Source organism: Canis lupus, chromosome 27 (assembly GCF_003254725.2).
Source record: "Canis lupus dingo isolate Sandy chromosome 27, ASM325472v2, whole genome shotgun sequence".
Taxonomy (NCBI): domain Eukaryota; kingdom Metazoa; phylum Chordata; class Mammalia; order Carnivora; family Canidae; genus Canis; species Canis lupus.
Window position 1 is genome coordinate 22142596 of NC_064269.1, and position 27091 is coordinate 22169686.

The following is a 27091-nucleotide window of genomic DNA, read 5'->3' on the forward strand; positions in this document are numbered from 1 at the left end:
AATACATGTGCTAATCATCCTCTGCTGAATACTTACAAGGAATCTTATGAAAAATCTCCAGAATTTCTCTTTATGCAGCAATCTCCTCTCTGTTCCTCTGCCTGTGACCTCTTGCCACCTGGGGGTCTCCAGGTTCTCAGCTCCATCTCCTCAAGTGAGAGAATCCACCAGGCTCTACCTGGCTCCAGCTCTCTGTGTCAGAGCCTGGAAACTCTCTCAAGGCAGTAACCTGGGAAAGTTTTAAGGCTCACTTTATTTATTTTCTGTCTTTCAGAGATCACTATTCTTCAGTGGCCAGTGGCCAATATCTTGAAAAACATTGTTTCATATAATCTTTCCAGATTTTTAGTTGTTTCAGGTGGGTGGTCAAATACAATTTCTGTTATTCTATCTTAGCTAGAAACAGAAGCCAATTCTCAATTTGATTGTTTCAGTAAAATATGTTGTTTCTTCCCTACTATCATTTATCATCTTATGAATGCTTAATATCTTTCACCAGGAGGAAAAATTTAGTAGGCAAACAAGAAACAAGATGGAGACATTATTAGAATTTTCACTAGCTATGCATGATCTTCTTCCCTATATCTAAGACCATATATTAGCTTCCAGATCAGTTCTAGATGCCTCAGGAGTGACCAAACTATATTAAGGCTGCCTTTCCACCCATTCTTCCCATTCTTCTTCTCTACCCACCAGGCAATTCTGCATTCTATAAATCTAGAATCAAGATTGTAGTAAGCTGTAGACTGAGATGGGTATCACCAAAATTATGATAACTACATGAATACTTTTGGTCAAATAGCTTATGATATTACCAATCTATTCATATGCCCAAGGATGATGATCCAATCTATTTATTCTTCCCTCAGATTTTTTTAAAGATTTTATATATTTATTCATGAAAGACACACAGAGAGAGAGAGGCAGAGACATAGGCAGAGGGAGAAGCAGGCTCCATGCAGGAATCATGCCTTGAGCCGAAGGCAGATGCTTAACCACTAAGCCACCCAGGCATCCTCTCTCAGATATTTTAAAACATGATGATCTACTAACTTAACTCTTTATTACATTAAGGGTCTTTTATCAAAACTTTCAGTCTGAGGGATTTTCTCTTGTAATACCAATGAATTGAATCAAGTTTGCCTTTTAAAAACTTAGGAAGTTCTAAATGCTCACCCCTTTGCCAGACCCCCACAGCTATACACAAAGATGTCAATCTGTATAGAGAATGTTAGGTAGGTGTATATTGGAAGGACTAAAACTCTAAAGTAATTTTAGCAAACTTTAAAGTTGTAGAAACCTAAAGACAGATAAGTAGCATGAATTATCAAGAGAAACCCAAGAACTAGATAAATCAGGACTTAAATAATGAAAAGTCACTGTTTTTTTTTTTAAGTTACATAGCCATATGTCTCTTCAGTCTCTTTACAAATCAGTCCCATACAAAGACTCTTGACAAAATGACTGGTACATCACTCTCCACTCTCATCAAATAATGACTTATAAGTAGAGGTCTCAGGTCACTTTTCTACTAAAGAAAAATGGGAAGGCTTATTGGAAAGAGAAAAAGATAACTAAAAGTCTTTGTGATAGTAGCTTAACAGCCCTGCCTCTGTGAATTTCTATGTATTGTATGAAATATTTTCCTAAGCTTTTGGCCTTATATCAAAAGAACGGCAAATGAAATGACTCACTCGGATATAGATGATGTTATTTTTGCTTTCAGATGAGCTAATTTATTCTTATGTGCATAAAATAAAAATTTAAGATCAATAAATAAACACTTCACTTAAATAATGAAAGTTTTTTTTTTTAATTTTTATTTATTTATGATAGTTACAGAGAGAAAGAGAGGCAGAGACACAGGCAGAGGGAGAAGCAGGCTCCATGCACCGGGAGCCCGACGTGGGATTCGATCCCGGGTCTCCAGGATCATGCCCTGGGCCAAAGGCAGGCGCCAAACCGCTGCGCCACTCAGGGATCCCATAATGAAAGATTTTTGAAGAGCAACTCTACATATTCCATTACATGTATGATAACAAAAGGATAACAACTACTCTATGGTCTTACCTTTTTAAAGCAGAATTCAAAATAGTGCTCATCTCCTAAGCAAAAAAGCAAGTCTGACAAACAAAAAGGTATCTTGTTAAGAAATCACAACATCTCATAGAGAATTTAATAACAGTAGGCTAAGGATGACATAGAGGAATTCTAGGGATTTCAAAGAAGAGTAAAATGCTATATCCACAGTTTAGTAAGAACCATAATAGTAATGCAAAAGAAAAGAATATGTATGTAAATTACTTACAAGTAAACCTTTGCAAAACTGGCAATCTCATACAATGCAATGGGAGTATGAAGTGAAACCACTATTTTGAAAGCAGTTTGGTAGTGCATATTGAGATTTCATGGATGTTTACATCCTCTATTCTCACAATTCTTCTAGAAGTGATGGCTGACATTTGGAGCCACTTTTCTCCTCAGTTGTTAATTTGAAAGAAGCAGCTAAGAAGCTGAGAACTTAATAATATATTGACAGTTTCATAGGACCTGGTGAATAAAAATTGGGATTTAGGTCCTATCAAGAAAGGGAGTCACTGATAAACAACCCAGGTTTTCAGTTGGAACTTCAAAGAGTCACCCAATAGTAAGGTTATATTCAAAATAGAACATCCTAGGGATGACTGAGTGGCTCAGCAGTTGAGCATCTGCCTTTGGCTTAGGTCATGATCCTGGGGTCCTGGGATTGAGTCCCACACTGGGCTCCCTGTAGGAAACCTGCTTCTCCCTCTGCCATGTCTCTGCCTCTCTCTGTGTCTTTCATGAATAAAAAAAAATCTTAAAAAAAAATAGAACATCCTAATTGGAGCTGAAACAGTCATTTCACATCTTCGTTTGATTAAAGTGATTTACTCTCAATTTAAATGGCTGCCAGTAGATAAAGTAAATCCTCTATGTATTGACAAAATGCTATACAAAGTCTCAAATTATCTCTGCAGTTCTTAATCTGTAATTCTAGACACTAAGTAAAAAATAACAAAGCATACAAATGATAAAAGTTAACTAAAAACTAAGATTACAAATAGACTAAAAACAGGTCTTGAGGTGCAGATATTATGGTTATATGTCAGGGATAAAATAACAATGACTAAATATTCAAGGAATTAAATGACAAGATAGAACTGGAAACTAGGGATCCCTGGGTGGCGCAGCGGTTTGGCACCTGCCTTTGGCCCAGGGCGCGATCCTGGAGACCCGGGATCGAATCCCACGTCGGGCTCCCGGTGCATGGAGCCTGCTTCTCCCTCTGCCTGTGTCTCTGCCTCTCTCTCTCTCTCTCTCTCTCTCTCTGTGACTATCATAAATAAATAAGAATTAAAAAATAAAATCTTAAAAAAAAAAAAGAACTGGAAACTAAATATTTTTGGTTTATTCTTATTGAATTATCAAAAAGAAATTCTAGAACTAAAATATCCAATAGGAGAAATTACTATTTCAGAAGTAGATGGTTTATTTTTTATTTTTTATTTTTTTTATGATAGGCACAGAGAGAAAGAGAGAGGCAGAGACAGAGGCAGAGGGAGAAGCAGGCTCCATGCACCAGGAGCCCAACGTGGGATTCGATCCCAGGTCTCCAGGATCCCGCCCTGGGCCAAAGGCAGGTGCTAAACCGCTGCGCCACCCAGGGATCCCCTGAAGTAGATGGGTTTAACAATACATTTGATGAAACAGAATAGAGAATTATTACACTAAAACATCCTTAGAAAAAATACCTAGGCTGAATTGCAAAGATATTAGAAGAATAGAAACAAGCATAAGGACAAATAGAGAAAGCCAACAAAAAAAATCTAACTACTCATAATTTAAGTCACTTAAGGAGAGGAGACCAGATTAAGATAGAACAGTGCTAGTGGAAATACAGCAGAGAAGGTCTGCAAACTAATGAAAGACATCAAGCCACAGATGCAACTAGCACTGCCAACTCCCAAAAAGATAAAAGACAGAAAAATAAAAATTCAAACCTCTGGATGCATTGTAGAAAAACTTCTATAACCGAAGATATAAGAGGGATGCCTGGATGGCTCAGTCAGTTAAGCCTCTGGTTCTTGATTTTGGCTCTATGCCGGGTATGGAACCTGCTTTAGATTCTCTCTTGCCCTCTCCCTCTGCTCCTCCTCACCACAACCCCCAAACAAACAAACAAACAAACAAACAAAAAATTGAAGACATAAGGAAAATCTTAGCCAGAGAAAAAGGACACTTACCTTCATGGGAACAATAGGAGATTGGGAGTGATTTATAATTAGGAAAATAGAACACAGAAGACTCTAGTAACATTTCTGGCACACAATTTGAAAATTTATAAGAAGCGGATATTAGTTTTCTATTGCTGCCATAACAAACTGTCACTAATATAGCATCTTAAAATAATGTGAATAATACTCATCAGTTCTTCTTCTAAAAATATGTGTATATATTTAAATGTTATTCCATAAATACTATGAACTCAATCATAAAAATGTAAAACAACACTATAGAAGTAGAAAAATAATATTAACAGGCAATTCACAGAAGAAAATTGAATGGCCAATGAATACCTTATTCAACTGTACTATAATCAAGGGGAAACAAGTACAAGCATTTTGTACCCATTGTATTGAAAATATTGAGAAGTTTGAAATTTTCAAGTGTTGGTAGGGATGTGGGGAACAAGAAGAGGGACTACTAACACTTGCATAGATGGTGGGAAAAGCATGCAATGGCATGAATTGTCACAAGTCTTGTGATAAATCCTTTGTCATTGAAGTTTAAGCAAAGCTAGGAAGTCAGAAAAAAGAGATTAACAAGATTATGTAGGGCCTTGTTTCCATGCTGTGAAGTTGGTGTTTTCTCTGGAAGAAAACAGTCAGATATTGCAGGATTTATCCTTTTTCTGGATAGCAAACAAAGATTATTCTGGAAGCAAAATGAGAATAGTTAGGAAGGTATAGGACTCGAGAAACCAGTTAGAACACTGTTATAATACACAGAGGTGAGGAGGACCTAATGAAGATAGCAGCAATAGGGATGGAGAAAATTGGATGTATATAGAAAATATAGGGATAGAATCAATAAATAGTATTTGGTCACAGATAGGGCAATAAGATGAAAAGAGTACAAAAGTAATGGAAATTTTAGGCATGGTCAACAGGATAAATGATGATGCAATTCGCTGGAATAGGTTTCCCACTCTTCCAAAATGATGAGTTCAATTTAGGGCATGTTGATTTAGAGGCACCTTTGAGGTCTGCTGTCAGTTGTTTCTATGGGTCCATAGCTCAACAGAAAGTCTAAGTAAGAGATTTAGATTTAACAGTCATCTATGTGTTAATGGTTACTAATGCCCTGTTCATAGATGATATCACATACATGGAGTATGATGAGGATAAAAGTGAGTTAAGGACAGAATCCCAGGGACCAACATCTGAGAGATGGATGAAGAAGAAAAAACTGAAAAAGAGACTAAAAAGAAAAGAGGGGTAGAGACTGAAAAGGAGCAACCAGACTGATAGAAGGAAAATAATGGACTTGGGTAAATAAGGAGAGGAGTTCCAAAAAAGAAGACATATATGGCAAAGGCAAATACCACAGAGACATTAAGCAAAGACTGAGTTGGTGGAAATGTAAGTTGGTGTGGCCACTATGGAAAGAGTATGGAAGTTCCTCAAAAAATTAATATCATATGATCCAGCAATTCTGTATCTGGGTATTCACCCAAATATGAAAACAATCTCAAGAGATATATATATGCCACCTGTAGTTTACTGCAACATTATTTACAATAGCCAAGATAATGAAAGCAACCAAAGTGCCCATCAGTAGTAGATGAATGGATGAAAAAGATGTAGTATATATGTAAGAACATTACTCAGCCATAAAAAAGAATGAAACGTTACGATTTCCAACAACATGAATGAACCTAAAGAATATAATACTAAATGAAAGAAGTCAGACAAAGACAAATATCATATGATTTAATTTATTTGTGCAATCTGAAAAACAAACAAAACAAGACAGAAATAGACTCACAGATACCGAAAACAAACTGTTGGTTGCCAGAGTTGGGAGGGATTGGGAGCAGGTGAAATAGAGTAAGGAGATTAAGAGGTACAAATTTTGAGTTATAAAATAAATCATGGGTCATACAGCATAGGGGTTATAGTCAATAATAATATAATAACTATATAGTGACAAATGATAGCTAGATAACAACTTATGAGGATGATTTCACAATGTGTAAAAATATCAAATGGCTATGATGCACTCCTGCAACTAACAGGCTATTGTATGTCAATTATACTTCAATGAAAAATACTGTATTGCATATCTGATGGTTGCCAAGAGAGTAGATCATAATTTTTTTATCACAAAAAATATGTGGGGCAGCCCCGGTGGCACAGCAGTTTAGCACCGCCTGCAGCCCGGGGCGTGATCCTGGGGACCCTGGATCGAGTCCCACGTCGGGCTCTCTGTATGATGCCTGTTTCTCCTTCTGCCTGTGTCTCTGCCTCTCTCTCTCTCTATGAATAAATAAATACAATCTTTTTAAAAAAATCTTTTTAAAAAAATATGTGTAACGATGAATGGTGATAGATGTTAATTAGACTTATTATGTTGTAAACATTAAAATAATATAATGTGTCAATTTTACCTCAATAAAAAATAAGTAACCACTCAATTTACCACTCAGTTTACTAACTGAGAGGACACTGGTCATCTTGGTTTAGGGAGAAGTAGATGGTAGTGGATTGAGGAGTGTATAAGAGGTGAAAAATTAATGATATAGTCTTTCCAAAAGCTTGATTGTAATAGCACTATGAAGTGGAAGCTGGAGGAGGATTGTGGGGTTTTTTTCTTTTTTAAGGTGGTAGCAGTTTGAGGATGAGTACATATTTGGGGGAAGGGGCAGTGTGAAGGGAGAGGTTGGCATTAAAGGAGAGAAAGAGAATAATGAATGGACTGAGATGCTGAAGCAGCAGGACAAGTTGGTAGTGAACAGTGTTTAACTTTAAATGGGAGAAGGGCCCCTTTTCTACTGAAACAAGACAGGCTGGGACAGAGAAGAGGTCAAGTGCATATGGATGAATCTGCTGCTAAGTGGAAAGTAGGAAAACATTTCTCTTTGATGGTCCTGTTTTCTCAATGAAATTATTTGCTGAGAGTAAGGATGGGGATGTAAGTGCAGGAATTTGTGCATTATTGGGGAATACCAGACTATGCTAGTTCAGCCCATGAAGAACACAATTTGCTAAAACACACGTGCACGCGCACACACACACACCTTGCTGTCAATTACTAAGGGAGTCACTAAGGGCCAAGGTGTGGGTGGAGACCAATTTATTCAATGGCAGCGATCTATATGTGCATGTATGTTCTAGAGGTGCTCAACCACCAGGCTATATGTAGACTGTAAACAATTTGAATGGCTGCATCAAACCTCTTTGAGAATTTACTCCTTAAGTGAGACAGAGAACATGTGTTAACATTTATTGAGTGATCTTGGACATGACAATCTCTCTAAACCTCAGTTTCCTTATCTATAAAATGGGACTAAAAAGAGTAGCTGTCTCACTGGGTTGTTGTGAGAATTAAATGAAATATTAGTGTCCCTCAATTTTTTTTACCATGACCTTCAGTAAAAAATGTGTAGCCTTATCATAAGGATTAAATGAATATCTACAAGTTCACAATGCCTTTCCCAAAATATTTGGGGACTTACTGTGTTTCAAAATTCAGAACTTGGAGGATTTCAAGAAAGTAATATGATGACCAGAACACGTATTACATAACACCCCATTAGGGCTTAGAAAAGTACTTAAAATCAAACATTAATTTTTTCCAAAGCCAAACAAGAATATTCACACAAGCTGTAAATGAAGACTATAAATAGCCTCCCCTCAGTTTTAGGTCAGATTTTGCTACCACAGGAATTCAGGTCACATTTTGCTTCAAATGTATTTTTCCAATTTTTTATTTAAATTCCAGCTAATTAACATACAGTGTAATATTAGTTTCAGTTGTAGAATTTAGTGATTCATCTCATATATAAATAACACCCAGTGCTCATCACAACATCAAATGCATTTTTTTATGTTTTGGGGTTTTTTTAGGACTTTATGGATTTTGGAATCGTGGATATGAATTTGTAGATATAGATAGATATAATCTTTTAAAAGAACCCAGCACATAATTAGTATTGTTTGTTATTATTATTGGCATTTCATTTTTAAAATGACGGCTATACCCACCAAAGGGATTTCATGATGTATTATTAAGTTGTGACCCACACTCTGAGAAATGCTAACATATAAATGTTTATTAGCCTTGTCTCTGTTATACACGAGGCCCTCTACATGTTACAGGGAAAAATTACCATCTTATATTTTGCATAATATTTTAAGTTTGCAAAATTCTTTTAAGTACATAATTGCTATTCATCTTCTCAGTGACTTTATCAGAAATAATCTAAATGGTTTACCTTTCCTCTTTATTTACTTGACAATTTCATGTCTTGTGCTTTTATGATGAGTGGAAGGAAATTTAAATAATGATAATCGCATCTTCCTATGGTATTTATATCTTGACACCTAAAGCACTTTTTAACTTTATTTTATGTGAAAGAGATAATTTAGTTGACAGATAAACAGAACTAAGAGGTCAAGCCATATGTCTTAGGTTATAAAATATACCATTTCTACATAGAATATGTCCAATAGAACATACAGCTATGTAAAAGTTGTATTTTTAAGGCATATTATTCAGTTCTTAAAATGAGCTATAGACACACTTCTCTAAAGTTACCTTATAAATCTTTATGCTTTATTTGTTAGTGCTCTTGGAGACATTAAAATAGCTGAAGTAAATGTCAAAGGTTTATTTGTGAAGCTCATTAACTCTTCTCTTGACAAAGAACTGGAGATTGGAGGTCATATTCTCCAGCAAAATGTGAATGGACAAACAATCTCTTTGTATCGCTTCCTTCCGAATATCGTAATGCAAGCCAATTGCACAGTAACAGTGAGTATAAGATATAAATGCTATGAACTAGAATTGTACAGAAAAAGTTTATTTGCTAAAATGTGATTTCTGGTTGTTGTTGGTTACTTGTGCCACTTTGTCCATCCTTGAATATAAATTAATACCCATAATAAAATGTCCATGGCTTTCCTCAATTTGGTGCACAATACCTTTTGGGATTATTAAAGATTTATTTGTTTGTTTGAGAGGGAGAGAGAGTGAGGGTGAGGGAGAAGGGGCAGAGAGAGAGGGAGAGAGAGTCTTAAGCAGACTCCATGCTAATCATGGGGCTTGCTCTCACAACCCTAAGATCACAACCTGAGCAAAACCAGGAGTCCGTGATATAACTGACTATGCCACCCAGGCACCCCAAATACGTTTTGTTTTCATGATTCAACTATTAAAACAAAATACCTAAGCTCCTAAAACTAGGCAAACATAATCCTTAAAAGAAAAACAAAGAGATTATTTACTCAGAGAACAGGTAATTAGCTGATGCTGGAAGGTTTCCTCTTTCTTGTGCTTTCCTTTAAACCATATACAGTAGCTGTTTGCTGTTACACAGCTTGACATTATATATTATACAGTCATATTTTAAAACCTCATCTGTTCAGAATGATGCATTGCAATGACCCTCTGACATCTACAAAACTACTTGGTCTGTCACTAACAACCATTTTCTTACAGGTGTGGGCAGCTGCATCTGAAGCAAAACATCAGCCACCATCAGATTTTCTTTGGAGAGAACAAAACAAGTTTAAGACAGGCCCAAATTGTACAACGATTCTGTGCAAACCTAATGGTGAAGTCAGTGTCCTATTCTTAACAATAGGTTTTTTAAAAAGAATAGGTAGCTGTCCTTAGTTTCCCCTTCTCCTCTTAGCTGACTCAATTATTTACCATCCTTAATAGCTTGTATAAAACCATTACTAATTGCAATAACATGTCAGGCAAATCAACAGCACCCTCTTCCCAGGGCCAAAGTGCCAAAGAGCTACTTATAATTTGGCAAAAATAATTTTCATAGTCTACATTCCTAAGAAGTTGTTGCAAATTTCAGAGTCAAGGATGGATTTTATTTATGATATTTAGGTTGAAGAGTGGAATAAGAAAGGCAGATACTACTAGAGATCTTTTCTATTCATTTATTCATGTCTCAAATATTTGTTGAGATTATTCTCTACTCCAATGGCTGTAATAAGTGCTGAGAATATAAAGTAGAGTAGGACATGGTATCTGCTCTTAAGAGACTAATATTTTAGTGAATGGACATATAGTCTAATTTGTAACAACTCTACATTATTCACTATAAAGTTAAGTGTATTAGTAATAATTTTGGGTAACTCATTCCCAGTATTTGACAATTTTATATTTTCATTCTACCTTTTCCTTAGCATAATATTAGCATAAATATATGCCCAAAGACATACTAATAAAGTTGAAAGATATTTTTGTTTACAACAAAAAAAAGTCATTTCTCTTGCAAAACCATTCTTTTGATTTTTTTTAAATACCTGCCTTTTTTTCTACCTTCAGTCTTACTTACTATGTCATAAACCTACTAATCCAGATAATACGTTGATTGGAATCTATCTTTCTGCTTGTCTTTCTTGCTCCATTATATCTCATGCTTAGTTTGATGCTCCCTTTAGAGTAGACTTGCTAATTTATTATGAGCAATTTAATGTCTTTCTATAAGAATAGCAGTTGTTAGAATACTCATTAGATGTAATTTTGAAGCCTTTACTCACCTTTAGTTTTTTTAATGGGTTCTTACTGAATTTTATACTTCAAATGATTTTCATTGATGGGAAAAATAAGGTGATGTAATATAAATTGTTTACTCAGGCTCATAAAAAAATCATTGGCAAAACTCTATGATTAAGGCATTCCTGTTTCAGACTTTTCATCACATTTATCCACCCATTTATTCACTCTGCAAACACATTTGGGGTTTCTACTTTGTATGCACACTGTTCTTAGTCACTAAGTGTTGAACCAGACAGACCAGGTCCCTGAGCTCCTGAAATCCCCATTTGAGTAAACTGTCATTCCCTGCAATGGAATTAGTCTTTGTACTTACACTACTTCTTTTACTCTGGTTTGAACTATTTTGCACATCAAGGATCGGATTATTTCTGCAGGGTGATATAAACACAAAACCCTTTATTTGCTAGTAAAAGAGTGAAACTGATCAATTCATTCATATGGGAAACATTTACATATGTTTAGTATCTGCCAAGCATTATGCTAGGTGGTGGAAAAAAAGAACTAACTACTGCATGGTTCCTGTCCTCAGGAAATTCAGTCTAATAGGCTCCTTAATATCCCACCTAGAATTCAAGCTCAAAGAATGTGGCTTCTTCTCCATGTCTCTACTTCTACTGCCCATTTCCCCATCTCAAATAAAACCTGTATATATACATATACATATGTATCTTAAATATTCCAATTTAATGATAATATTACAACTACTTTTTTGCATAGTTCTTTACAGTTATGAAATTTAGTAGCTTAACTGAATCTCACAACCACCGTCCTCATATAGCAATTCCCTACCATCACCCTCCCCATTTCACATATGAGGACACAGTCCGAGACAGTAAGCAGATAATCTGCCTGAGTTTATGCAGGTTATAATTTTCAGAATTGGAAACTAAGGCCAGGATGTCTTACTACATCTTCATTGTGTTCCACTAATTGACACATAGTAGGTAAGTGACATTAAACTGTTTGACTTTGAAACTTTATTGCAATAAGCCTATGGTATTTTTTAAAAATCTACCTAACTGCATTGATATTTGATATTAATGAATCATTTTTGTTAGGCTGTTGCCTGGTACACTCCTATTCACTGGAAGCAAGCGTGGGAGAAATTAGAGACTGACATTGAATTTGAAAGATGCTCGATAGTAAGTCCGTCTCAAAGACACAGGTTTCCATGGCCAGTATCTATAACTACAACTGAAGAAAAACAAGATAAATCTGATAAAGATATCTCAGGATATCAGATGAAACAAGTTAGAGTTTTTCTTAAAAGGTAAAAGTTGCTTGGCTTTTTTTTTTTTTTTAATTGAGTCCTTCCCACAATTAGTAACTGAGCAAATAAGAATGACTGGGTAACAAATAGATTCATAATGAATAGGTAAATCAATAATGACCAAAAAATCCTATTTTAAATAGGACCATAAAAACTATAATGCTTTTTGTGTTTCATAAAAAACACAAAGCAAGCAGGATTATAGTCATGGAATAGTAAAGGCTGGTGACTTCCACTAGACGATTTCAAGACCCCCTCCCGCCGTTTCACTTAGTGGCACTGCTATTACAGGCAAAGCTGTGGAGAGGTGAGGAGATGAAGTTATCACCCTGTCTTTAGCAGTGCTTAGGTGGAGGAAGAGGTGCATCATCTAGAGATTTCATCTTGGATCAAGAGCTAGCTTGCGGCTTAGAGTGCAGAATTTATGTTACACATATTGAGGCAAATGCCTCTGATGTTGATAAAAGTGCTGCCCAAAGGTCTAGAAAAGCCATATTCTCTGGTCTTAAAACACGCTTTAACTTTAATTGAGCCTTCATTGCTAATTCCACTATTTAAGATAACTTTTGGGTTTACTTTTGGCTTAATTTTTTTTTCTTTTTTTTAAAGAGAAAAAGAAAATCCACCACTCCCTTTTCCCAATAGCAGCCCATGGTGCCACAGTCCCAATGTCCCTGCACATCCCTACTGTCCTCTGATTGAACCTTGCAATAACTGCACGGCTGAAAGCAGCTTAGATAGACAGCCTAGGCCTCAGTCATCCAGGCCTGATCCAGCCCAGGTAAGTCAAAGGGTTACATATTCCAGTAAAGAGTTAAGGGATATGGGGGTGTGGTGAGGGAGGACAAGAAAGAAAGAGGGAGGGAGGAAAAGAGAGGGAGGGAGGAGTGAAACCTGGTAAAAGGGGTTAAGTGGTAGAATTCACTATTATTAAGAACTATTCATATCCTCAAATATAGATGGCTCCTAAAGCAAATATCTGAAATCAGTCACTTACATTTGCTTTAGCAAAATGTCTTATACTGTTCTTGATAAATAGCTTTTTTTTTTTTTAAGATTCCATGCAGGAAGCCGGATGTGGGACTCGATCCCAGGACTCCAAGACCACGCCCCGGACCAAAGGCAGGCACCAAACCGCTGAGCCACCCAGGGATCCCCCGATAAATACCTATTGAATGAAGCAATGGATCAAAAGAATAGTTGGGGGATGCCTGGGTGGCTCAGCGGTTGAGCCTCTGCCTTTGACTCTGAGCATGATCCCAGAGTCCTGGGATCAAGTCCCAAATCCAGCTCCCTGCATGGAGCCTGCTTCTCCCCCTGCCTGTGTCTCTGCCTCTCTCTTTCTGTCTCTCTCTCTCTCTCTCTCTGTCTCTCATGAATAAATAAATAAAATCTTTAAAAAAAGAATAGTGGGACCAGCATACATAGGATTCTTGAAGTTTGGTCAAAAGTACATTTGTTTTTCATTAAGCAGGAAAAACTGGCTCTATAAATCTATACTATGCTTAAAGAGAAATCCATCTTTTCCAAACACATTCTAATATAGTTCCAAATTCTTACTGTTTTTCAACAAGAAGCTTCTTGTTTAAGTCCTCTAAAGTTTTCAGAGTTGTGTTATTAACCCAAGATCTGTGAATGGATTTCAGGAAGTCCCTGAACTGCTGTATTTGGTACACAAATGTGTGCCTATATGCTGTTTCTTGGGGAAAGAGTTCATGAGGTTCATCTGGTACCCCCAAATGTTTACAAGAAGCTAATTAAAACACAATGCCAGAACCTAAGCTGTGGAGAAAGTCTGTTTCATACAGGTGCTATATCCTGCTCATGCTAAAATGGTTCACAAACTTTTATGTAGTAGAGGGATGCTTTTTTAAATGAAATCTTGCAATGAGGGGGGCACTTGGTGGGATGAGCACTGGGTGCTCATGCTATATGTTGGCAAATTGAACTCCAATAAAAAAATTTTTTTAAAAAGAAATCTTGGACAGACCCAATATATAAAATGGGAAAAAAGCAAACCTGTCCAAGTTGAAGAAAAGGTAGCAATTCCTACTGACCACTATACCCTTCTTCCCTCCCATCTTGCCTGGCTTCTTCCCTCCTTCCCTGCGATCTTTGAGGCACTATCGGGAATCAAAGAATTCTATATCACAGTATGAAAACCACTGTGTTAGTAGAGCAACACATAAATGGAGGTAGCACCCCCAAAATAGTAACTTTTAGAAGTGAAATGATGAAACTTACGTAAAGTGCTGAATATATTCCACTTCATAAAATTAAGTACCTTAGATCTTTTTGCTTGAGTTTCTTCATCTGCCAAGTAAGAGATTTGGGTCTGAAATTCAAACAGCCCTTTTAGCAATTATTTATACACATAATTTATACAGATGCACACCTTTAGTACATTACAACTTAGATTTGAAACTTGCAAGAAGTACATGAATTATGTTTTTCTCCAAATGATGACAGATTCCCTATTTTACTCATTCTAAACAACTTGTTTCCCAAGGAAATTTGACTTCAAATTTTCTGTAATTTTTTATTCAACTATAATTAACATAAAGCATTATATTAGTTTCGATGTACAATAAATACATGATTTAAATTTCTGTGCATTACTCAATGCCCATCATGATAAGTATACTCATAATCCCCTTGACCCATTTCATCCATCTCCCCCACCCACTTCCTCCCTGGCAACCACCAGTTTGTTTTCTAAATTTAAGAGTCTTCTCATGAACAGACTGTTTTCCAAATAAGACATATGGGTGGCCGACATAAAAAGATGCTCAACATCACTCATCAGAGATGTGCAAATCAAAACCACAATAAGATACCACCACACACCTGTCAGAATGTCTAAAATCAAAAAATCCAGAAAAAAACAAATGTTGGCAATGATGTGGAGAAAAAGGAACAAAACAAATGAACAAAGGGGAAAGACAAACCAAAACACACTCTTAACTATAAAGGACAAACAGATGGTTGCCAGAGGATAGTTGGATGCGAGAGATGGGTGAAATAGGTGAAGAGAATGAAGAGTACATTTATCTTGATGAGCACTGAGTAATATATTGAACTGCTGAATAACTACATTATACATCTGAAACTAATATAACACTGTATGTTAACTATACTGGTATTATAATAATTTTTCAAAAAAACATAGTTTTTCTCTCTTTTATTCTTTGTTCATATGTTTTATTTCTTAAATTCCACATCAATGGTATTTATCTTTCTCTGACAGACTTATTTCACTTAGCATTATATCCTCTAGATTTATCCATGTTGTTGCAAATGGTCAGGTTTCATTCATTTTTAAGGCTGAATAATATTCCACTATAAATATACACACACATACTACTTCTGAATTCATTCATTTATGGATGGACACTTGGTTTGCTTCCATATCTTGGCTAGTGTAAATAATGCTGCAGTAAATAGGGGTGCATATCGTTTTTAATTAGTTTTTTGTTTTGTTTTGTTTTCTTTGGGTAAATCTCCAATGGTGAAATTACTGGACCATATAAAAATTCTATTTTCAATTTTTTTAGTAACTTCCATACTGTTTTCCACAGTAGCTGTACCAGTTTGCATTTCCACCAACAATGTACAAGGGTTCCTTTTTCTCCACATCCTCACCAATACTTGCTATTTCTTGTCTTTTAGCCATTCTGACAGATGTGAGGTGATATTTCATTGTGGTTTTGATTTGCATTTGCCTGATAATTTAGTGATGCTGAATATCTTTTCATGTAACTAATGGCCATCTGTAGGTCTTCTGTGGAAAAATGTCTATTCAGATCTTCTGTCCATTTTTCAATTGGATTATTTATTTCTTTGGTGTTTAATTGTATAAGGGTTTTTTTCAAGTGTTCATTTAAATTCCAGTTAGTTAACATACAGTGTAATATTAGTTTCATGTAGAATTTAGTGATGCATTACCTACTTACAAACCCAGTACTCATCACAGCAAATGCCATCCTTAATCCCCATCACTCATTTAACTCATTCCCCTGCCCATCTCCCCTCCAGTAACCAGGAGTATGTTCTCTATAGTAAAAAGTCTACTTACCAATCTGTCTCTTTTTTTTTCTTTAGTTCATCTGTTTTGTTTCTCAAATTCCACATATGAGTGAAATCACTTATTTCACTTGCATAATACTTTCTAGCTCCATCCACATCTTTTCAAATAACATACAACAACTTCTTTATCCATTCCTCACTCAATGGCATTGGGCTTCTTCCATAATTTGGCTATTGTTGATAATGCTAATATAAACATTGGGGTGCATGTATCCCTTCAAATCAGGATTTTGTATCCTTTAGATAATTACCACAACTTCTTTATCCATTCATCAGTCAATGGATATTTGGGCTCTTTCCATAATTTGGCTAATGTTGATAATGCTGCTATAAACTTTGGGATGCATGTATCCTTTCAAATCAGTATTTTTGTATCCTTTGGTAAATATTTAGTAGTACAATAGTTGGAATGAGGGCAGTTCATTTTTAACTTTGTGAGGAACCTTCATACTGTTTTCCAGGGTGGATGCACCGGTTTGCATTCCCACCAACAGTGTAGGGTTCCCCTTTCTCTGCATCCTTCCTAACACCAGTTGTTTCTTGTGGTATTAATTTTAGCCATCTGACAGGTATGAGGTGATGTCTCGTTGTAGTTTTTATTTGTATTTCCCTGATGATCAGTGATGTTGAGCATCTTTTCATCTAGAGAGGTCTTACTTTTTTTATTCATTCCATCACCCTAGATAGTCTTTTGACTGAAGCATTTAGTTCATTTACATTCAAAATAATTTGTGATAAGTATGTATACTTGTTGCCATTTTGTTACTTGTTTTATGGTTGTTTTGTAGTTCTCTGTTCCTTTCTTCTCTTGCTCTCTTCTTTCACAATTTGCTGGTTTTCTTTAGTGGTACACTTGGATTCCTTTCACCTTATTTTTTCCATATCTATGAGTAGTTTTTGATTTGTGATACTATTAGATATATATACCATCTTATGCATATAGCAGTCACAACAGTAGGGCACACACAACAAACATAGTAGGCACTCCTGAAGTGCCAGTTTCTAGTGTACAGGGAACACTGCACTGCAGGGAACTGTAGGACCTTTTCTTTATAAGATCAACCCAAACAGGTTCACGCCAATATATATAGTAATTAAAATGTCAAAAAGTAGTGAGAAAGAAAGAATATTAAAAGCATAAAGAGAAAAGAAACTCTATATATATAGATATTATATATTATCTATATATATAGATATATATTATACATATATATTATACATATATATTATATATTATACATATATATTATATACATATATATATATGTATATAACTGTTATATACAAGGGAAACACCAAAAGGCTAATGGATTTTTCAGCAGAAACTTTGCAGGCCAAAAGAAAATTGCATGATATGTTCCAAGTGCTTAAAGAAAAAGCATGCAGCCAAAAATATTCTATCCAGCAAAGCTATCATCCAGAATAGAAAAAGAGATAGAGAATTTCCCTGATAAGCAAAAATTAAAGGAATATAGGACCATTAAACCAGTCCTATAAGAAATGTTAAAGCAGACTCTGAGTGGAAAGGAAAGACCATAAGTAGGAGTAAGAAAAGTAGAAATCACAAAAGCAGTAAAATTAAGTATATCTATAAAAATCAGGTAAGGGATTAGTAAAATAAAAGGAGGGAAAATATAACACTATATAGCTAAAATGTAAGAGGGGCAGGAGTAAAGATGTGTTGAAAATTAAGCCACCATCAACTTAATAACTTCAGGAGTGCCTACTATGTTTGTAGTCAGACCTGATATTTGCCCCCAGCCCATTGTGGAGCTTTAGTTGGACTGGTTTTTATCATTATCTTTCCCTCTCCCCGGGTAAGAGTCACTTTGCCATGGTTCTGGCCCCTGTTGGGACTGTTTTTACACTACCAGACTTGTGGCACCACTTTGGATGGGCTCCAGTCAAGGGCATATTGGAAGAGTAACATGGGGGTGGGCTGCAGTGCCAGCAAGGGCTATGCTGATCTGCTGTGGGAGAGCCCTTGTAGCCACCCAGGAAAGCTACCAAGGCTCACCAGGTTGAAGGGGGTAGATCCAGATAAGCTCACAGGGGCCTGGCTTTCAGTGTTAGCAAGATTGCCTCTGCTGTGGTAGGGGACCTTTAGCCACTTTGGAGAATTCCTACAGAGGCTGGTTGCAGGGGCAAGTCCACAGAAGAGTGCAGGAATGCTTTTATCAAGGTAGGTGGAGAGTGTTGATACTGCACTGGTTCTCACAGGTGTCCATATATCTAAGCTGGAGGACAGGGAAGGGAGATGGCACCCACTAGTACTTTTGTTCTTGTAATAGTCTCCCAAAAATCCCTGCCTTTCCAGCACATGCTCTGGGATTAGTAAATAAATCTTCTTGTATGTTCCAGGTATTTTTCAAACTGCTGCTTCTATACTATAACTTACCAAGGCTGTTTGTTGTACTGTCTCTTTAAGGGCAGGGACAGCACCCTCCCAGCTATCTCAGAGCTGAGCCATAATTTTTAAAGTTCCAGGTGTTAAGCCCCACTGATTGTTAGGCCCCTGTGGTTTTCAAAACCAAATGTTATAGGGATTCATCTTCCCTATTTGTGTTTCCTGTGCCTAAGGAACCTGGTATGGGGTCTGATCCTCTCCCCCTCTCTACAGTGCTGGCATCCCTTCTTCCCTGAGACAGTCCTGTTGGTCTGTTTGGCTCCCAACCATATCTCCGCCCTTCCTACCCTTTCTGATATGGCTTCTTCTCTACATTTAGCTGTGGATAGTCTGTTCTGCCAATCTTTAGGTTGTTTTCTTAGTTATTTGTACTAATGTGGGAGTTATCTAGTTTTATCTCTGGGACAAGATAAGCTTAGGATCCTCCTACTCTGCCATCTTCCCCAAAAGTCCTATACCATTTTCTTATGTTATTAAATTGACTAAGCTTTCTAGTATATTGTGGAATAGCTCCAGTGAGCATGACCATCTTTGGCTTGTTTCTGTTCTTGGTGACAATGCCTCTAAAGCAACAGCAGGATGTTTACTGAAAGTCACCACTTACCATTTGTTTTGCTGAGATTTTATTCCCATAGGAATTGGCAGAAACTTGGGAAAGTGTTCTGAATTTCTAAAATATATGGGAATTTTATCCAATCTTATAGAAGTCACAAATCCACAGAGGTCCACTACACATTAAAGGATGAAATAAGATACAAAATTCATTCTTCCCCACTGAATATTCACAACAAACAAAAATACAAAAATCACTCATATGAAGAAAGTATTCCTGATAGTTATGGAGTAATGAAAAAGGGTTTCATCAAAGCCCCCTACAAAAAACAGCCAAAAAAATGTGAATAGATTCTCCTTAAGAGTCCTCTCAGGTAGCTACCTTACCAAGGGAGAAGGGGCATCCACTGGCCCTTCACTCCATGAACAACCAAATCTCTTGCCATGATTGCTCTCATTTTCTCTGTTAGAAGCACACTTAATCTCATACCTTAAGAGATCACCAGAACTTCTATCAAAAGGTTGTCAAGATATCCTCCCCTATCTTAAGAGAAATCTGATGAAAGAAATTAAAACATTTTCATACCATTATAAGTCTCATTATTCCCATTTCACAGATAAAGAATGTGATAGAGCTAGGAAATTTTCCCTCTTTGAAATTTTTTGATGATATAAAATACAGAAAGTTTTAAAAGATACCCCTCTGCCTAATCTCCCAACTGAAAATGTTAATATGTTGCCATATTTGCATCAGTAACTTTCTGTTTTAGAAGACATAAGTATTATTTGTAAAGCAGAATGCCCCTGTAGTTCCTTCTGTGGTCCTTGTCTTCTCCCCTAACCCTGAAGAACTATCCATGAACTTGGGTGTTGTTGTTAGGGGTGGTGTTTTCTATTGGGTTGTTGTTCAGCTCAAAATTAACTTGAAATTCTGAAATTTTTCCACTCTGAACTGTTGAAGCTCAGAAAATTTCTTAATAACGGCTAATATATCTTCCAAACCTAAAACACATCATTCCTTTTATGAAGATTATGTACTAAAGATGTTATCAACAAACTTAAACTATTTATTTACCTTAACAGAAGAATTGAAGAAACACTGAACAAAAGAAAGAAGAAGAGAACATTGGCAACTATGCAAAAGCATTTTCTGCCTTAAACATTTATTCAAAAATGACTGAGTTCCTAAAATGAATCACAGTGCTAAGCACCAGAGACACAAAAACAAATAATGCACTCTCTTTCTAGAGAGAAAGGCAAATAGTAAAGCAACAAAAGTAATAGGGTAGTGACTTTCAAGTATTTTTGACCATAAACCACAGTAAGAAATATGGCTTACATCATTACTCAGTATATATATACCCATATACATATGTAACTGAAACAATTTTCAAGAGGCAAGATTTAATTTTTTGAACTGTTTGCATTTCCTTCTCTGTTCTATTTCATTTTTAACTATCTGTCATGACCCTCTAAATTTACTTCATAACCAAGAAATGAGACAGGATCTGCTGTTTGAAAAGCATTGTTTTAGAAACATTTATAAAGTGGCATGAGAGGAATTGAAAAGGCAACTCAGAGGAGATAGTATTTGAACTATGATATTGAAGGATGAATAGAAGTTATTCAGATTGAAAATAAAGTGGACTAAGCATTCTAAATAAAAGAAACAGAGTATTTTAAAAGCAAATGGAGATAAAAAATAAACCCTGTGTGTCTAGAGAATGGTAAGAAATTGTATCCAACTGAAATATATGTTGAAATGTTAGTCTAGAAAGTTTGGTGGACTAAATTTTAAAGGTCTTTGCACACCATTGTGTAAAGAATTTAGACGGTTTCAGGTAGCTAGAATTTAGACTTATATGGTTTATAAGCAGGTGTCTCATATAGGTAGATCTATGTTTGAAAGAGAACATTGAAAGCTATATGGGAAATGAAATGGAGTAGGAAAGTTTCCAAAATCTATATCTTCAGCCCAACCCTCTCTTCTGAACTGCTGATTCATGAAGCCAATTGCACATAATTTCTTAGATGCCCCATGAATGTCTCATTCCCAATATTTACAAAATTTATCTCATAATCACCTCTCTCTCTCAAAGTTTGTCATTCCACCTTTCCCCCATATCTCAGCAAATGCCATTCAGAAACCCTAGGACCTGAGAATCTTTCTCTATTCCTTTCCCTTTCTCAACAACTATTACCTATAGTTAATCACAAAATCCTCTTTATCTTAAACAACCTCTTCACTTTCCTTGCTTAAATATTTTCATTTCTTATCCCATTGTCCTCATGTGGAAGCCCAAATCCATGAAACTATTTAAGTATCTTGTAGCTTTGCCCAACCTATCTTATCAAACATTCATCTTGACCATCTTGAAGTTCTTTTAGTTCCTCAAGCATACAATAACTACCTCAAGGCCTTCACAAGTTCTGTCTCCTCTCTCTTCACATGGATAAATCTTACTCATTTTTAACATTTCCACTTATATGTCACTACCTCCAAAGAGTCCATCTTCTGACCCTCACCAAATGAGTTTTATGTTCCTTATATGTATTTTCTTAACATTCTATACTTCCCCAATCATACAAAGCACTTATTGTACTCTATTATAAATTCTTTTTATCCCTGGAATATAAGCTTTAATAGGATAGAAATAGCCTTATACTAACCTTTTTGTAACCTATTCTACTAGAATAGAATAATAGAATACTAACCTAACCTTTTTATCTCCTAAACTAAGCTCAGTGCATGACCCATAATAATTGTTTAATACATGTTTCCTGAAGGACAGACAGAAAAGCAGATACTGAAGGTTTTTAAGCAAGCATATCATAGAGTTAGATATATATTTTTTAAAGAAAATTTTAGAAGCAATGCTGAAAATGTTGTAGAGTAGAACATATTCCAAAATCTAGGAAGGAAAGAATAGGGGAGGAAAGGAAAGTAGCGGAAAAACAAAGCAGGCTATTAAAAATAAAAAAAGATGAGGAACAAGTAGGTGCAATAAAGTTGTGATTTGCGGCTGCGTCGGGCTGCAGGAGAAGATGGCAGTCTCCACAGGTGTTAAAGTTCCTTGTAATTTTCGCTTGTTGGAAGAACTTGAAGAAGGACAAAAAGGAGTAGGCGATGGTACGGTTAGCTGGGGCCTTGAAGATAATGAAGATATGACACTTACAAGGTGGACAGGCATGATTATTGGGCCACCAAGGACAAATTATGAAAACAGAATATATAGCCTGAAAGTAGAACGTGGACCTAAATACCCAGAAGCTCCTCCATCAGTTAGATTTGTAACCAAAATTAATATGAATGGAATTAATAATTCCAGTGGAATGGTGGATGCACGGAGCATACCAGTGTTAGCTAAATGGCAAAATTCATATAGCATTAAAGTTGTACTTCAAGAGCAAAGACGTCTAATGATGTCCAAAGAAAATATGAAGCTTCCACAGCCACCAGAAGGACAAACATACAACAATTAATTTTAGTGGATCTCAAACTTGTCTTAAATCAACAACCTTCTACTCATGTTAATGTCTTGATTAAATATTACAATGCAGAATACCCACACATTAAGTAAAAGAATTCCAGCTGGTAAACATGACCTGGACATTTGTTGAAATATATTTAATATATGTACACCATTATGTTTTCAGGTTTCAGGAGGAAAAATGCAGCACAATATTTTTTTCTCTTGTTAAGGCACTGTCATTTAAGCATAAACCTGGAGTACTCAAAATAGAATTCAGGTTTACAAGATGAAAGCATGGAGAGAAGAGTCAGATGCTGTGGAAGCATGTGTGTTTCTGAAAAGTTAAAAAAATCTCAAGAAGGAAAAACAGAAATGGCATGCTTTATCCATCTTGCTTAGTGAAAGAGCTTCAGTTGAAATTGTCGAAAGTAGCAGGTACAATGAATATTGTCACAAATTGTGTTAATTTTTGAAGCGGTGTGGGTGCTGACTACTAGTATCAAAAATATGTTCAGGATTGTTTTGATACCTGTATTTATAATAAAAACATGTTGTGGGGAGGTCGATGAATTTCTGTTAAAAGCCATTCCTGTGTGGTACATGTAACAGACATGGTTAATATTTGCTTACAGTCTGTTTGACAAACCATGCATTTAAGTGAAATCAACAAAAAGGAAATAGGTGTATGGATATGTGATTCTGAGATTAAAGTTAGTCTTAAAAATAAATAAAATGTGGAATGTGTCCTCAAAAAAAAAAGTTGTGATTTGAGTTCCACAAGAAAAAGAAGAGAAAAATTGGGGCAGAATACATAAATAAATAATGACAAAAATTGTCAAAAACTGATGACAGATGCTAAGTTATAGAATCAAAAAAGTAAATCAAAAAAAGTAAATCCAAAACAGCACAAATCCAAAAGGAACAACACCAATGTATACTATAGTAAAGCTTCAGAAAATCAAATAACAGCAGTCAGAAGATGATGGAACAATATATCTTCCATGTGCTATATGCCAAAAGAACTACTAACCTAGAGTTTTATACCTAGCAAAAATACACTTCAGAAAGTGGAAATCAAAATAAAGGGAAACAAAACTAAGAGAATTCATCAACAGCAAACCCACAGTAAGGAAATACTGATAGAACTACTCCAAGAAGAAAGAAAGTAATCCTGAGGGATATGCAAAGATGTAGGAAGAAATAAAGAAAAATGGAAAGAGTCAAACATGGATAAACATAAATGAATATTTACCATATAATTAATACCAGTATTTTCTTGTAGAGATTAAAATGTATATAGAATTTAATACACGATAAGTGTGTTAGTTTCCCAAGGCTACTGTAACGAAGTAGTTTATGGAAACTTGGTGCCTTAAAACAATAAAAATGTATTCTCTCACAATTCTAGAGACCAGAAGTCTGAAATCAAGGTATTGGTAAAAGCTATACTGTCTGAAATCTCTAGAGAATTATCCTTACTTCCCTTTTCTTACCTGGAAAACCTTGGTGTTCCTTGGCTTGTGGATACATCTACAAATCTTCTTCCATTTTTTAATGGCCTTCTCTCCTATGTATCTGTGTCTCTCCTATGTATCTGTGTCTCTCCTATGTATCTGTGTCTGTATTTCCATCTTCTCATAAAGACAGTAGTCACTGGGTTAGAGTTCACCCTAATCTGTTATGACCTGATCTTACTTCATTATATTTGCAAAGACCTTATTTCCAAATAAGATCACACACACACATATTCCATGGGTTAGGACTTCAACATGTCTTTTAACCCATAACGACAGCAATAAAACATAAATTGGGAGGGGAGTAAATGGTGTTAAAGTACTCTAAATTACATGTTTTGTCCAGTAAATTGTAAAAGTTACAATTTATGTTAGACTTTAGTAAATCAAGGATGCAAGTTTATAATCTAGTATAGACAGTAAAAGAATAGTATAAGAATGTCATGTTTATGATCTGATAGATGTCATAGTTTCATTATCACTCACTTCAAAATATATTCTAATTTCCAATGTGATATCTTCTTTGATACATGGATTATTTAGGGATAATATATCACAGAGTGTGTTTATTCCAAGAATGCAAGTTTAGTTTGAACTTTGAAAATTAATCAAGTAAAATTATCATTTTTAACAGAATAAAGAGAGAAAGTATACAACCATCTCAAAGATACAGAAAAAGCATGTGATAAAAGTCAATACCCACCCATGAAGAGAGAACCTTAGAAAAGTAGGACTAGGGAGAATTTTCTTAATCTGACAAGTGTCATGTACAAAACTCTTAAAGCAAATTCTCATACTTATTGGTGAAGTTATGGAGGTTTCCTCCTTAAGATCCAGATAAAGATGAGAATTTTTTCTATGACAACTTTTATTCAATATTATGCTAGAAGCCTGAGTACAATAAGGCAAAAAAACAAAAACAAAAGCAGATATACAAATATCCACCTTATAATCTAACAATTCCATTCCCAGGAATTACTATGCCTAACAAAGATATGCATATGTATACAAAAAAATACAATAATGATCATAGCAACTGCATTTGTAATAGCCAAAAACTAAGAAGCAGTCCAATCGTTCATCCACAATATAGTGGATAAGTTGATAAATTAATACAATCCCATAAGCAATGAAAATAGATAAACTACTTGCCGCATGAAATAACATCAATGAATCTCACAAACATCATATTGAGCAACACACACCAAACAAAAAGGAACACATGTTGAATGATTCCATTTCTATAAAATTCAAAAACATTCAATATTAAACAGTGATGTTAAAAAACAGAATGATTATCTCTGGGAGGAGAAGGGGAATAGTATGAGGAGGTTGCACAAAACTGCTCCTAGAAAACTAATAATACTCCACTTCTTAATATGAATAGTGCTTGTATGTATCACTGTTTTCTCACTGTTTTCATCATGTACAATTATTTCTCTCTCATTTAGTCTGGAGATGTGCTGATACAGGGCATTTAATGTGGCTTTTCCATTCTAACATCCAACATACACCTTCACCTCTGATTTGAAAGATGGCAGCTGCAATCTGTTATGGCTCAGAGGAGACACAGGGAAGTACAACTCCAAGGGCATAATTTGGATGTTGCATACATGACTTCTTTTCACATTCCATTATGCAGAATGTAGACACATGGTCTTGTCTAACTGCAGCAGAGGCTGAGGCAAACAGGCTTTATTCTTGGTGGCCATGTGTCTAGGTTTCCCTGGACTTGTGCATCTTGCATCTGAAAGAACAATGGTCTAGGGGTAGTAATTAGCCATCTTTGCCGAGAAATTCCTGGAAATAACTAAATTATGACTAACTATATTAAAATTAATTCCCCATATATTCCAATATAATGATAGGCTTAAACTTATTTCAGGTAAGACTATTTTTCTCCAATACTAAATAAACTGTTATTATACTCATTTTGAGTTCATCAATCTATTTTTTAAGACATTCTTTCTCCTTTCTTGTCAGGGTATAAGCTGTCAGTGCTTATTATTGTAACTAACTGTGTTTACTTTCCTCTCTAATTTTCCTTATTGTCATTAAGTTTCTAAAAAGAAGTATTTTATCTTAGGAATAATATACTTTTATTTAAGTATAACACACATGCAGAAAAGTTCACGTCATAATAATAGAATAAACCTAACCAAAGATGTAAAGGATCTAGACCCTAAAAATTACAGAACGCTTCTGAAAGAAATTGAGGAGCACACAGAGAGATGGAAAAACATTTTATTCTCATAGATTGGAAGAATAAATATTGTGAAAATGTCTATGCTACATGGCAATTTACATGTTCAATGCAATCCGTATCAACATACCATGGAACAAATAATCTTAAGGTTTGTATGGAATGTACTAATAACAAAAATAGAAACATAGATCAATGGAACAGAATAGAGAACCCAGAAATGGGCACTCAACTCTATGGTCAACTAATATTCGAAAAAGCAGGAAAGAATATCCTCTGGTAAAAGGACAATCTATTCAACAAATGGTGTTGGGAAAATTGGACAGCCATGTGCAGAAGAATGAAACTAGACCATTCTCTTACACAAAGATAAACTCAAAATGGTTGAAAGATCTAAATGTGAGACAAGAATCCATCAAAATCCTAGAGGCGAATACAGGCAACAACCTTTTTAAACTTGGCCACAGTAACTTCTTGCCAGATACATCTATAAAGGCAAAGGAAAACAAAGCAAAAATGAACTATTGGGACCTCATCAGGATAAAAAGCTTCTGCACAGGAAAAGAAACAGTCAAAAAACCTAAAAACTAGCCTACAGAATGGGAGAAGATATTTGCAAATGACATATCAGAAAAAGAGCTAGTATCTAATATCTATAAAGAACTTATTAAACTCAATAGCAAAGAAACAAAAAATCCAATCATGAACAGAAGACATGAACAGCAATTTCACCAAAGAAGACATACACATGGCCAACAA

At 35.5% G+C, this 27091-nt stretch overlaps 2 protein-coding genes across 9 annotated transcripts in view; both read left to right on the plus strand.

Annotated features, from left to right (window-relative positions):
- The window catches only part of LMNTD1 (lamin tail domain containing 1), a 49909-nt gene that overhangs the window by 14294 nt on the left and 8524 nt on the right, over nucleotides 1–27091 (plus strand). For all 8 annotated transcript variants that reach the window (XM_025455416.3, XM_025455421.3, XM_025455415.3 and 5 more), the window contains 4 exons: nucleotides 8871–9057; nucleotides 9745–9864; nucleotides 11886–12097; nucleotides 12707–12878. In XM_025455416.3, the coding sequence (XP_025311201.3) occupies nucleotides 8871–9057; nucleotides 9745–9864; nucleotides 11886–12097; nucleotides 12707–12878 (691 nt within the window). The remainder of the gene's footprint in view (nucleotides 1–8870; nucleotides 9058–9744; nucleotides 9865–11885; nucleotides 12098–12706; nucleotides 12879–27091) is intronic.
- Nucleotides 22167–23268, plus strand: LOC112665539 (ubiquitin-conjugating enzyme E2 variant 2-like). Its single transcript, XM_035707365.2, has one exon. The coding sequence runs from the start codon at nucleotides 22188–22190 to the stop codon at nucleotides 22623–22625; it is 438 nt and encodes a 145-aa protein (XP_035563258.1). The 5' UTR covers nucleotides 22167–22187; the 3' UTR covers nucleotides 22626–23268.